General features: G+C 44.0%; 1 protein-coding gene across 3 annotated transcripts in view; it reads left to right on the plus strand.

Annotated features, from left to right (window-relative positions):
• RELCH (RAB11 binding and LisH domain, coiled-coil and HEAT repeat containing) overlaps positions 1-15055 on the plus strand; it is a 292769-nt gene that overhangs the window by 75662 nt on the left and 202052 nt on the right. For 2 of the 3 annotated variants that reach the window (XM_063922986.1, XM_063922985.1), the window contains exons 2-4: positions 3315-3404; positions 13432-13503; positions 13631-13686. In XM_063922986.1, coding sequence (XP_063779056.1) covers positions 3315-3404; positions 13432-13503; positions 13631-13686 — 218 coding nt within the window. The remainder of the gene's footprint in view (positions 1-3314; positions 3405-13431; positions 13504-13630; positions 13687-15055) is intronic. The other variant, XM_063922987.1, reaches the window with a different exon arrangement.

The raw sequence follows: 15055 nt of genomic DNA on the forward strand, positions 1-15055 counted from the left end.
CTCGTATTATCAGAAATGTGTAATAACATTTTTCATTGCCTCAATCATGTAACGTGTGGCCCTACTGGAAGTCACATTTGTCTCTTCACCGTCGACACTGGAGTCAGTATCCGTGTCGGCGTCTATAACTGCCATCTGAGGTAACGGGCGCTTTAGAGCCCCTGACGGCCTATGAGACGTCTGGACAGGCACAAGCTGAGTAGCCGGCTGTCTCATGTCAACCACTGTCTTTTATACAGAGCTGACACTGTCATGTAATTCCTCCCAACAGTTCATCCACTCAGGTGTCGACCCCCTAGGGGGTGACATCACTATTACAGGCAATCTGCTCCGTCTCCACATCATTTTTCTCCTCATACATGTCGACACAAATGTACCGACATACAGCACACACACAGGGAATGCTCTGATAGAGGACAGGACCCCACTAGCCCTTTGGGGAGACAGAGGGAGAGTTTGCCAGCACACACCAGAGCGCTATATATATACAGGGATAACCTTATATAAGTGTTTTTCCCCTTATAGCTGCTGTATCTTTAATACTGCGCGTAATTAGTGCCCCCCCTCTCTTTTATAACCCTTTCTGTAGTGTATATGACTGCAGGGGAGAGACAGGGAGCTTCCCTCCAACGGAGCTGTGAGGGAAAATGGCGCCAGTGTGCTAAGGAGATAGGCTCCGCCCCCTTATCGGCGGCCTTATCTCCCGTTTTTCTATGTATTTTGGCAGGGGTTAAATGCATCCATATAGCCCAGGAGCTATATGTGATGCATTCTTTTGCCATCCAAGGTGTTTATTATTGCGTCTCAGGGCGCTCCCCCCCAGCGCCCTGCACCCTCAGTGACCGGAGTGTGAAGTGTGCTGAGAGCAATGGCGCACAGCTGCAGTGCTGTGCGCTACCTTGTTGAAGACAGGACGTCTTCTGCCGCCGATTTTCCGGACCTCTTCTGCCTTCTGGCTCTGTAAGGGGGCCGGCGGCGCGGCTCTGGGACCCATCTAGGCTGGGCCTGTGATCGTCCCTCTGGAGCTAATGTCCAGTAGCCTAAGAAGCCCAATCCACTCTGCACGCAGGTGAGTTCGCTTCTTCTCCCCTTAGTCCCTCGATGCAGTGAGCCTGTTGCCAGCAGGTCTCACTGAAAATAAAAAACCTAAACTAAAACTTTCACTAAGAAGCTCAGGAGAGCCCCTAGTGTGCACTTTTCTCGTTCGGGCACAGAGATCTAACTGAGGCTTGGAGGAGGGTCATAGGGGGAGGAGCCAGTGCACACCACATAGTCCTAAAGCTTTCTTTAGATGTGCCCAGTCTCCTGCGGAGCCTCTATTCCCCATGGTCCTTACGGAGTCCCCAGCATCCACTTAGGACGTTAGAGAAATCGCATTTCTCTCTGTCAAAATCACTCTTATAAGTCAGAGTTACAGTGTCATTGCATTCTATATAACAAATATGTGGCAGAACAGTGAAAAGTGTGTCTAAAATAAGTTATTTCTGTGTACATATTGTAATGTTGTGGTTGTTTTCAGTGTATATTGAGAGATGCTGTATACTTGAATAGTTGTTGAGTAAGTGTTGATGCTTACTATATGGGTGGAGTATTAGAGGTTTGTAGCAGTGATGGACAATAAGTAATGGCTTGTGCGGCCAGGTGCTAAAGGTGGTACGGGCATCACTGTCTGCATTCCCTATCTGGTGGTTCAGCTGCCTCTTACTTCAAGGGCAGCATTGCAACTTACCCAGTGTGCATCTGTTTCCCTCATCTGGATCATCTGTCCATATCCGCACCATTCTTACAGTGAACCAAACCTTCCCATGTTTATTTGTCAACCTGTTTCTCAGTTCTTAATCCCCAACATGACTTTTGCAATACAAATTAATACACTTCATTAATCCATTTTTAATATTATTTTGACTGGAACTGTTTTTTCGCAATTGGGATTCTATTGCAAATATGCGAAGTACCTCTGTAATAGATGAATCCTAAAATGTTACTCTGTGAACATTTATAGTGTAACTACAAACATGCTTTTCAAGTGTAGAAGCCAGGAGCACAGTAAAGGTGAATAGGTGTAAATGAGCCTCTTAAATTGTTCCAGGTCACTTACAGCATGTCAAGCCTTTCCCTATTCTTTTAATGTCAATATGATACAAGTTTTGAAAATGGATCTAATGCCAACATGTTTCTGCATTTATTCAATGACTGCGAACAGAATACAGTTATTTCATAATATGACATTTGTATCGTTTATTAAGTATTTCATTTTTAACATTAGACAGACTGCTGTATTGGAGTGCATTTTGTTTGTGTGTGTAAGGGGGTAGTTTAAGGGTGTCTTTGTATAATAAGAAAATATCTCATGGCTGGTGAGTTACATTTTAGTAAAATGATAATCCTCTGGGTATGAAAGAGAGAAGCATGTATACCTAGATTAACTTTTCTAGTACAGGAACAAAATCTGTTATCCGACACCTTATTGTCCAGCACCTCTTTTAGGGGTACGTTTATTAAGCAGTGATCAGAGTGGAGAAGTGAGCCAGTGGAGAAATTTCCCCATCAACCAATCAGCAGCTCTGTATCATTTTATAGTATGCATATTATAGATGTTACTGTGCTAATTGGTTGCCATGAACACTTCTCCACTGGCTCACTTCTCTGCTCTTATCACTGCTTAGTAAATGTACCCCTTAATCTGGACACAGTAAGGCTGTGGGGTAGAGTCAGGCTGGAGGGAGGGGAGTCTTTGGGAGTCAGGTTGCAGGAGGATTAGGTACTGTGGGGGTTGTTAGGCTACGGGAGGGCTCAGTTTGGCTGTGGGAGGTAGTCAGGCTGTAGGAGGTTTGGGATTAGGATGTTGGGAGGGTAAGCCTATGTGTATACCACCGATAATCCTGCAAAATAGATAATCCGGCACAGTGCTAAAACCAAGGGTGCCGGATTATTGGTGGTGTACTGTGCTTAAAGATCTTATACAATATTAAATAGACACTTTTTAGTTAATTGCGAGGTTCTGTAGTAGTCTTAGGCTAATTTTACTACATTATATTTTGGTTAACTATGATTCCATTATACTAATTGCCAGCTTGTGCGCATAAACCTGATGTGCGAGGATACTGTGGAACCTCTCCACTAATTAAATTGCACTTAATAGTGTTACATCACAGAGATACGGCCATATTAGACACAGGCTACCTTTTCAGTCACAGCAAATACGGAGAGACAAATTGATGTGGTTGTACGAAGACTTTAGAATGTCAATGGCAGTAATAGGGAATAAACAAAAGTAGTGACTGTTTTTTGACTGGCCTTGTGTTCTGTTTCAGATCGAGCTGGTAGCATTAGCACTCTTGATTCGCTGGACTTTGCTCGCTACTCTGACGATGGCAATCGGGAGATTGATGAGAAAGTGGCAGGTGAGTAACATCAGTGTTACTTCATTTTCCTAACCACTTTATTCCTGCACATGTGCGTATGTATCTTCACTGGGGAACTTACGTATTGTTGTTTTTAATAATGATTATGAGCAGCCGTTGTAAAGTGTTCCCTGAGTACCGTAACCAAATTCTTGAGAATTGTAGCATTGTGTTTTCTTAGTGTTGCCAATAAAAACATATTAAACGGAGACAGACACGAGTATATGTTTTGCTCAGCGAATAACATACTTTCTCTATCGTCCTAAGTGGATGCTGGGGTTCCTGAAAGGACCATGGGGAATAGCGGCTCCGCAGGAGACAGGGCACAAAAAAAGTAAAGCTTTACTAGGTCAGGTGGTGTGCACTGGCTCCTCCCCCTATGACCCTCCTCCAGACTCCAGTTAGATTTTGTGCCCGAACGAGAAGGGTGCAATCTAGGTGGCTCTCCTAAAGAGCTGCTTAGAGAAAGTTTAGTTTAGGTTTTTTTCTTTACAGTGAGTCCTGCTGGCAACAGGATCACTGCAACGTGGGACTTAGGGGGAAAGTAGTAAACTCACCTGCATGCAGAGTGGATTTGCTGCTTGGCTACTGGACACCATTAGCTCCAGAGGGATCGAACACAGGCCCAGCCGTGGAGTCCGGTCCCGGAGCCGCGCCGCCGACCCCCTTGCAGATGCTGAAGCGTGAAGAGGTCCGGAAACCGGCGGCTGAAGACTCCTCAGTCTTCATAAGGTAGCGCACAGCACTGCAGCTGTGCGCCATTTTCCTCTCAGCACACTTCACTGGGCAGTCACTGAGGGTGCAGAGCGCTGGGGGGGGGCGCTCTGAGAGGCAAATATAAACCTTATACAAGGCTAAAAATACCTCACATATAGCCCATAGGGGCTATATGGAGATATTTAACCCCTGCCTGACTGGAAAAATAGCGGGAGAAGAACCCGCCGAAAAAGGGGCGGGGCCTATCTCCTCAGCACACGGCGCCATTTTCTGTCACAGCTCCGCTGGTCAGAACGGCTCCCAGGTCTCTCCCCTGCACTGCACTACAGAAACAGGGTAAAACAGAGAGGGGGGGCACATTAATGGCTATATATATATATATGAAAGCAGCTATAAGGGAGCACTTAATATAAGGATATCCCTTGTATATATAGCGCTTTGTGGTGTGTGCTGGCAGACTCTCCCTCTGTCTCCCCAAAAGGGCTAGTGGGTCCTGTCTTCATTAGAGCATTCCCTGTGAGTTTGCGGTGTGTGTCGGTACGTGGTGTCGACATGTATGAGGACGATATTGGTGTGGAGGCGGAGCAATTGCCAAATATGCAGATGTCACCCCCCAGGGGGTCGACACCAGAATGGATGCCTTTATTTGTGGAATTACGTGATGGTTTATCTTCCCTTAAACAGTCAGTTGAGGACATGAGGCGGCCGGACAATCAATTAATGCCTGTCCAGGCGCCTCAAACACCGTCAGGGGCTGTAAAACGCCCTTTGCCTCAGTCGGTCGACACAGACCCAGACACGGGCACTGATTCCAGTGACGACGGTAGAAATTCAAACGTATTTTCCAGTAGGGCCACACGTTATATGATTTTGGCAATGAAGGAGACGTTACATTTAGCTGATACTACAGATACCGTAAAACAGGGTATTATGTATGGTGTGAAAAAACTACAAACAGTTTTTCCTGAATCAGAAGAATTAAATGACGTGTGTGATGAAGCGTGGGTTGCTCCTGATAAAAAGTTGATAATTTCAAAAAAGTTATTGGCATTATACCCTTTCCCGCCAGAGGTTAGGGCGTGCTGGGAAACACCCCCTAAGGTGGACAAGGCGCTCACACGCTTATCCAAACAAGTGGCGTTACCCTCTCCTGAGACGGCCGCACTTAAGGATCCATCAGATAGAAAGATGGAAGTTATTCAAAAGAATATATACACACATGCAGGTGTTATACTACGACCAGCTATAGCAACTGCCTGGATGTGCAGTGCTGGAGTAGTTTGGTCAGAATCCCTGATTGAAAATATTGATACCCTAGATAGGGACAATGTTTTACTGTCGTTAGAACAAATAAAGGATGCATTTATCTATATGCGTGATGCACAGAGGGATATTTGCACACTGGCATCTCGGGTGAGTGCTATGTCCATTTCAGCCAGAAGAGCCTTATGGACACGACAGTGGACAGGCGATGCGGATTCAAAACGTCACATGGAGGTTTTGCCGTATAAAGGGGAGGAGTTATTTGGAGTTGGTCTATCAGACTTGGTGGCCACGGCTACTGCCGGGAAATCCACTTTTTTACCTCAAGTCACTCCCCAACAGAGAAAGGCACCGACCTTTCAACCGCAGCCTTTTCGCTCCTACAAAAATAAGAGAGCAAAGGGCTTGTCGTACCTGCCACGAGGCAGAGGAAGAGGGAAGAGACACCAACAGGCAGCTCCTTCCCAGGAACAGAAGCCCTCCCCGGCTCCTGCAAAAACCTCAGCATGACGCTGGGGCCTCTCAAGCGGACTCGGGGACAGTGGGGGGCCGTCTCAAAAATTACAGCGCGCAGTGGGCTCACTCGCAGGTAGACCCCTGGATCCTGCAGATAATATCTCAGGGGTACAGGTTGGAATTAGAGACGGATCCTCCTCATCGTTTCCTGAAGTCTGCCTTACCAACCGTCTCTTCCGAAAGGGAGAGGGTGTTGGAAGCCATTCACAAGCTGTACGCTCAGCAGGTGATAGTCAAAGTACCCCTATTACAACAAGGAAAGGGGTATTATTCCACTCTATTTGTGGTACCGAAGCCGGATGGCTCGGTAAGGCCTATTCTAAATCTGAAGTCCTTGAACCTCTACATAAAAAAGTTCAAGTTCAAGATGGAGTCACTCAGAGCAGTGATAGCGAACCTGGAAGAAGGGGACTTTATGGTATCCTTGGACATCAAGGATGCGTATCTACACGTTCCGATTTACCCCGCACACCAGGGGTACCTCAGGTTCATTGTTCAAAACTGTCACTATCAGTTTCAGACGCTGCCGTTCGGATTGTCCACGGCGCCTCGGGTCTTTACCAAGGTAATGGCCGAGATGATGATTCTTCTTCGAAGAAAAGGCGTATTAGTTATCCCATACTTGGACGATCTCCTAATAAGGGCAAGGTCCAGAGAACAGCTGGAGACAGCTTTAGCACTATCTCAAGAGGTGCTAAGACAACACGGGTGGATTCTGAATATTCCAAAATCCCATTTAATCCCGACAACTCGTCTGCTGTTCCTAGGAATGATTCTGGACACGGTTCAGAAAAAGGTTTTCCTTCCAGAGGAAAAAGCCAAGGAGTTATCCGATCTGGTCAGGAACCTCCTAAAACCAGGAAAAGTGTCAGTACATCAATGCACAAGAGTCCTGGGAAAAATGGTGGCTTCTTACGAAGCAATTCCATTCGGCAGATTCCATGCAAGAATATTCCAAAGGGATCTGTTGGACAAATGGTCAGGGTCGCATCTGCAGATGCACCTGCGAATAACCCTGTCACCAAAGACAAGGGTGTCACTTCTGTGGTGGTTGCAGAAGGCTCACCTATTAGAAGGCCGCAGATTCGGCATTCAGGATTGGATCCTGGTGACCACGGACGCCAGCCTGAGAGGCTGGGGAGCAGTCACACAAGGAAGAAACTTCCAGGGAGTATGGACGAGTCTGGAAAAGTCTCTTCACATAAACATTCTGGAACTAAGAGCAATCTACAATGCTCTAAGCCAGGCGGAACTTCTCCTGCAAGGAAAGCCGGTGTTGATTCAGTCGGACAACATCACGGCGGTCGCCCATGTAAACAGGCAGGGCGGCACAAGAAGCAGGAGTGCAATGGCAGAAGCTGCCAAGATTCTTCGCTGGGCGGAGAATCACGTGATAGCACTGTCAGCAGTGTTCATCCCGGGCGTGGACAACTGGGAAGCAGACTTCCTCAGCAGACACGATCTTCATCCGGGAGAGTGGGGTCTACATCCAGAAGTCTTCAACATGTTAATAGACCGTTGGGAAAGACCAATTGTAGACATGATGGCGTCTCGCCTCAACAAGAAACTGGACAAATATTGCGCCAGGTCAAGAGATCCACAGGCAATAGCTGTGGACGCACTGGTAACTCCTTGGGTGTACCAGTCAGTGTATGTGTTTCCTCCTCTGCCGCTCATACCAAAGGTATTGAAGATCATACGGCAAAGAAGAGTAAGAACAATACTAGTGGTTCCGGATTGGCCGAGAAGGACTTGGTATCCGGAACTTCAAGAGATGCTCACGGACGAACCGTGGCCTCTACCTCTGAGAAGGGACCTGCTACAGCAGGGTCCCTGTCTTTTTCAAGACTTACCGCGGCTGCGTTTGACGGCATGGCGGTTGAACGCCAGATCCTAAAAGGGAAAGGCATTCCAGAAGAAGTCATTCCTACCTTGATTAAGGCACGGAAGGAAGTCACCGTGAAACATTATCACCGCATTTGGCGAAAATATGTAGCGTGGTGCGAGGATCGGAGGGTTCCGACGGAGGAATTCCAACTGGGTCGTTTCCTACATTTCCTGCAATCAGGATTATCTATGGGTCTCAAATTGGGATCCATTAAGGTTCAAATTTCGGCCCTGTCAATATTCTTCCAAAAAGAATTGGCCTCTGTCCCTGAGGTCCAGACTTTTGTCAAGGGAGTACTGCATATACAGCCTCCTGTGGTGCCTCCGGTGGCACCGTGGGATCTAAATGTAGTTTTAGATTTCCTCAAATCCCATTGGTTTGAACCATTGAAAAAGGTGGATTTGAAATATCTCACATTGAAAGTGACTATGTTACTAGCCCTGGCCTCTGCCAGGAGAGTATCTGAATTGGCGGCTTTATCTTATAAAAGTCCTTATCTAATCTTCCATTCGGATAGGGCAGAACTGCGGACTCGTCCGCATTTTCTCCCTAAAGTGGTATCAGCATTTCATCTGAACCAACCTATTGTGGTGCCTGCGGCCACTAGCGACTTGGAGGACTCCAAGTTGTTGGACGTTGTCAGAGCCTTAAAAATATACATTGCAAGGACGGCTGGAGTCAGAAAATCTGACTCGCTGTTTATATTGTATGCACCCAACAAGTTGGGCGCACCTGCTTCTAAGCAGTCGATTGCTCGTTGGATTTGTAACACAATTCAACTTGCACATTCTGTGGCAGGCCTGCCACAGCCTAAAACTGTAAAAGCCCACTCCACAAGGAAGGTGGGCTCATCTTGGGCGGCTGCCCGAGGGGTCTCGGCATTACAACTCTGCCGAGCAGCTACGTGGTCGGGGGAGAACACGTTTGTAAAATTTTACAAATTTGATACCCTGGCAAAGGAGGACCTGGAGTTCTCTCATTCGGTGCTGCAGAGTCATCCGCACTCTCCCGCCCGTTTGGGAGCTTTGGTATAATCCCCATGGTCCTTTCAGGAACCCCAGCATCCACTTAGGACGATAGAGAAAATAAGAATTTACTTACCGATAATTCTATTTCTCGGAGTCCGTAGTGGATGCTGGGCGCCCATCCCAAGTGCGGATTATCTGCAATACTTGTACATAGTTATTGTTAACTAATTCGGGTTATTGTTAAGGAGCCATCTTTAAGAGGCCCTTTCTGTTGTCATACTGTTAACTGGGTTTAGATCACAAGTTGTACGGTGTGATTGGTGTGGCTGGTATGAGTCTTACCCGGGATTCAAAATGCCTCCCTTATTGTGTATGCTCGTCCGGGCACAGTACCTAACTGGAGTCTGGAGGAGGGTCATAGGGGGAGGAGCCAGTGCACACCACCTGACCTAGTAAAGCTTTACTTTTTTTGTGCCCTGTCTCCTGCGGAGCCGCTATTCCCCATGGTCCTTTCAGGAACCCCAGCATCCACTACGGACTCCGAGAAATAGAATTATCGGTAAGTAAATTCTTATTGTTTTAAATATAGACTATTTTTTAGCCTAATGTTCATTGTGTTTTACTGTTTTAAAGTAACTAATTTAATTAACTAAATTACTTTATTACTCATTTTCAGAAAGCATTGTATAATAGTGCACAATGTTCTACCATCTGCAAATGCACCACTATGATCCGATCTTGTTGCCCTTTAGGCTAAGGTCATGATTCCGTTTCTTTTTTTTCTTTTTCTTTTTTTCTTGGGAAGGCCTAGTCTGGCCTTCATGGTAGGGCAGTGCTGCCTTGTTCAAAGCAGAAGGCTGGTTGCTAGGAGCCTGAGGTCCAAGGCCCGACGATGACTCGAAATACACGTTTGTAGGATGCTCGCTTCTCTTAGGAAATCCCTGCAACACTTTTTATTTCTTTGTCCTATCCTTATGGTTTTACAAGGAACATTTTTTAAACCTGATGGTTATTTATTTATTAAAGCTAGCACTTATACACTTTGCAATTTCCCCCCTTTTTATTGTGTGATTTTGGTCACGTTTTGGTTGGAAGCCATCCTCTCCCAAAGTTTTCTTAGGCTCTCTCCTTATGGTTAGAACTGAAGAGTATGGTAACCAGTGGAAGCTTTGGCCAACCTCGGCAAAAATGGGGCGAATCTGAGTATTGCCTCCTAAGGGACATTTTAGCTGTGGAGGTTGGGAATGTCAAGGGGTCCTCCCGCCTTTGTCAAAGGGGAACTTTTGTTTGGTGTCAAGAGTCTGTTTTAGGTACTCTGGCTCACTGACACTTGGGGCATGCCCTGCGCACATTATAGGCTTTGTATTACTATGATGTTGCTATTTTTGTCAGTTATTGCTAGTAAAGGCCTTCTCATTGATGTATTGGTGCAATGACGTGATTCCTCGACGGTAGGATCAGGTGCTCGAGGATATTAAACATGTTTAAAAATCTCCGATCTCCAGATCTGTTACCGATCATCGATGGTCGGAAATTGGGCCGCATGATGTATGAGGGACTAAAGTTTGAGCAATGTTGAAAGAAAAGCGATTTCCCATCTACTGTAACATTATAGCAATCAATCAAACAATTGCTTTCATGGCTTGACCGGCAATACACTGATTTAAAAGGGAATATATGATTTGTTGCTGTGGTTTTATTCGAATCTGACCTTTTTATTATTAAATAATCCATGGGCTTTGTACCCACTGATGTTAATTGCATGCATTTAACAGTAATAAAATGTGTGTAAATGTTAGGGCCAATTATAATTTTTGTTAGCGCTCTGGTTCTAAGACATCCGTCTTGTTTTATCCGCTAGCGAAAGTGAGGCCCAAATGCTAGCAACAACTCAATGTCACACATGTTGGATTATGACTCTTTTTTTATTTTTTATTTTTTCTCACACCCACTTGCTAGCCTTAATAACAAACACTAAAACTATTAGGTACCTGGCATTAAGAAGTTACATTTACAAGATTATATATCTTGTCAAATAAAGGGTTAGAGGTGTATGAAAGCTTTCTACAAACTGTTTCCTATACTTCACAAGGTTTCTCCAAGCTCTTGCACTTAAGGCTTTGTGCATGTTCTTTCACTGTACTATGGGGAGAGGTGGGAAAATGTTGGGGTTAACCAAAACCTTAAAAATTGTTCAATTACAAAAGGAAGTATGAGAACTGTCCTATGTCAAAAAGAAACATGCAGCAGAGTGTGTGTTATCGTTGGCCTTTCCCCCCAAACGTGATGTGTTTTGTCTGATCAGTGCCATTGGCTTCTTGCCGTCTGACACAGGTTTTCTTTTTCCATCTGTTATTTTGCCTCAGTCTTATGTTGCTAATTATTTATGGTTTTTTATTTTCATAGGTGTTCAGAATTTTTTTTTAGTTTTACCTGTACATTTTTTTGTAGACCATTTTTTTCCATTATCTCCATTCCATCATACATACCGTTGGCATTCTGCACCTCATATCTTCGAGTTGTGATCTAATTCAAACCAAATCATTGATTGTGATACAATGAATAAATGTGACAATTCAGATCTCTGACCAAGAGATCATTGGCCTGATTCATGTTTGTAAGTAAAGCAAATTATCAAGCAACTGGGGAAAACCATGTTGCGCTGCAGGTGGGGCAGATGTAACGTGCAGAGAGATTTAGATTTGGGTGCAATATATTGTCTCTGTGCAGGGTGAATACTGGCTGTGTTTTTTTTTTTTTTTTAGACTGTAATTTAGATAACCGTTTGAACACACCCCACCCAAATCTAACTCTCTCTGTACGTTACGTCTGCCCCACCTGCAGTGCAGCATGGTTTTGCCCAGTTGCTTGATAATTTGCTTTACTTACAAACATGAATCAGGCCCCATGTCAGATGGAAAACACATGGAAGATAACACGTTTATCATACACTGCACATTAAATGAAACAGCTGCTAGTAGGAAAATAAGTTTCAGTATCTGTTTAGCACAGAACAGCTAGCAGCACCAGAGAGTCTTATTTCGTTATTGGTTAGTTGATGAAAATTTCAAATAAACTAAAGGAGTAGGCTAAGAAATTGTCTCATTGCCAGTATGTGACAAATATAAACATGGAATGTAGCACTCCTTCAACAAGTATAGTAAAAATTCTGTGTCCCAATCTTTCCAAAATATAATGTAAGGGAATAGATTCTATTGGGTACCTGTCAAAGCACAGACATGCAGTACACTCTGCGGCAGTGCTGCTGTCAGAGGAATGCACCCATCTCATAGCCCCTCAGCAACGAGATTTTATTGACTTCATACTTTGTAGGTCCACCACGTGCAGGGATAACTGCAGACGCCCTTCTTGGCAAACTGTCCACAAGTTCCTGGACAACAGCAGGCGGTATGTTTTGCCATTCTGCCTAAAGTACAGTGACCAACTGTGACACTGAAGAAGGTCGAGTCAGCCTACAATGTACCCGCCGCTCCAATTCGTCTCCGAGGTTCTCAATGGGGTAAGATCTGTAGGTCTGACTCGGACACCGGAGAAAAAAAATCTTTAATACAGAAACGATCCACAAGCCCCTCGTTCTACACTTGCTTAGAGATCCATAGGGAAAGGTCTTCAGCGTTCCAAGGTATCTGGCCATATAAAAAACCATATGGTACGATGGTACTGCATTTTAGGAGGACTGAATAGGAGTGCTTTGGTTGTGTGGGTCCCACATCCCTAGAGAGAGGCAGCAGGAGTCAAAACTATATCATATCACATGTATTGTAAATACTGCATGTTGTTCCCCCAAGACAAACCGCCAGCGATGCCCATCTGTTTCTAAATGCCTCTGAGTATTTTTACCCCGCAGTTTCTTAAAATCACAGGGGAACAGATATAGTTTATACATTTAAATTGACCAGTTAGATCCAATTGTAGTCCAGTAAAGAATAGTCCTATTCTTAACTATGTATAATGCTGTTGCTCTTCTATATATTTTATAGAAGAGCTGCTTGTCTGAGGGATGCATTCACATTTCCAGGTGTTGGGATCCCGGCGTTCAGGAGACAGACGCCAGCATCCTGACACCCGTCCGGTATTCGCAATCGGTTGGTGAGTCCACTCCACAACCGAGTGGGAACAGAGTGTGGCGAGGCACCGAGGCGAGGGAACTCGCTGTCTCACTGATGGGATTACGCCAGACGGGTTGTCGCTGGCGGTATAGTGACAGCAGCCATCCCGTCTCCTGGGATATTGTATATATCCCATCTATGACCTATCCTAGGCTATACACTGCATTAATCTTATAAGGAGTCTGAGAAGGTGGATGATACTACACTCTATCCTCAATAGGAAAGACTAAAAGCAGACAAATTACGGTATACGTTATAAAGCACAAAGACACATTTTAATTTGTTATGCCTCAGCCCAAACTCTGTCAGACAGCTTGAACTGAACTTGGTTTGATTAGCTTCACTTCAATAGTGACAATGCTTGTCAAGTTTGCTAAGCCAACTCTGCTGCATGCTTTCATAAATACCATTAGACTGCATGCTTTCTGTTTCGATACAAACTGTATATATATTTTTTCCACACCCATCCTTGCTTTTTATTTTTATTTTTGTTTCCCTTTTCTTGGTTGGATGCCTGTGTGTGTTTAATCCAAAACCCTGTCCAGTCCTGGAGTTTGAACTACGGAAAGCCAAGGAGACCATTCAGGCCCTCAGGGTCAACCTGACACTGGCTGCAGGTGGTGTACATACAATTTTCTTTTTACCTAGTTTTCTTTATGCACATAAATAATGTTGGCAATCAATATGTTCGTACCTTTGTATGAATTTCAATTTTGTATTATTTGCATTATTTCTATGTTGCAGAAAATGAAGTTCCTTTGCAGGAACGAAAAAATTATAAATCAAGTCCTGAAATTCAGGTATGATTTTCTGAATGTTTATGGGAAAAGGTTGAAGGGGTATGTTACTGTCTAATGAGGATTTTCTTTTTGTGTGTACAGTACGTCTCTTGTTTTGAGCATTCTGTACAAACAGCACGTCAATGGTCAAATTATCATATTGAAATAAAATTATCAGTAGGGATGTACTCCTTCTATACTGTGCAAGTTAAAACCTATAAATCCCGTGTTTTACATGAACTGCTCAAGTTTTGATGTCCGGATTTTGCTTTAAAACGTGCTCAGTTGTTCTTTGCTACACATCACCTCCGCACACGGAACACTTGCATTCTGCAGGATGAATCATTACTGAAAAACCACATTATAATATGCTACCCTATTGCCATCCGACCTTGTAAATCCAAACCTACTTTTGACCCCAAACCAGCACTGTTGTATGACTAGATCATTAAGTCTCCAGTAAATACTGGTGCACCTTTATGCATTCTGTAGAACTTATGGGGCATGTTCAATTAAACCGTATGGCTAATTGTTTGTACCAACGAATTCAATCGCCTGCCAGAACCCCACATATTAATCCCCAGAGGGTGCACTCTTCCTCTCAGGAGCAGCAAGAAAAAGATATAATGTACAGCCAAACCCATTTTATGCGGAATCTATGGCAAAACTTTTTCCCATGTGGTAAACCCCTTATTGGATATGACCCTGCGGCACAAAAATAGAGACTCTAAGTTTCTGAGTTGAGCCCTATTTTTTTTTTTTTTTTTCATTTGATCATTGTGAATTTTAATTTCATGAATGCTGCTTCAGCTACTGCACTATATATTTAGAACTCCAAGAGAACCGAGTTCATGCATTAAGTGTAGGATTATATAGTTAATGTCCCTTGCTATATGTAGACTTTTCAATAAAAAAAAAATATATATATATATATATATATATATATATATATATATATATATAAGTAAATATATATATGTAATATAAAAATATTTTGGTATTAGACTTGTGTGGATTTCTGGTCTGGAAATGTGAGCATGCGTACAAATCAACATGCTGGCTTCTAGGTACTAGTTTACTCATTGGCTCATTTCGTCCCCATGGTATTGGAGGTAAGCATTTACAGAGATATGACATCAAGCAGTGCCCAACTTCAGAATGATTTTCATGAGTAAAAATAGTTACTCTGATACCCAAAGGCAATCGTTTCTCTGCAGCATACTGAAAATACTTGTGTGGGCTGATTCTTCTAGTACCAATAGTAAATCCACTGCTAGGCGCTTGTTAACAAGATGTGTCAGTGTTGCAAAAAAATAAAAAAACTTGAAGTTGAAAGGGCAACTCCCAAAAAATACATACCCAATAGATTTTGCTGCAATAGAATTTAGAG

The sequence above is a fragment of the Pseudophryne corroboree genome, chromosome 5, assembly GCF_028390025.1.
Source record: "Pseudophryne corroboree isolate aPseCor3 chromosome 5, aPseCor3.hap2, whole genome shotgun sequence".
Lineage (NCBI taxonomy): Eukaryota > Metazoa > Chordata > Amphibia > Anura > Myobatrachidae > Pseudophryne > Pseudophryne corroboree.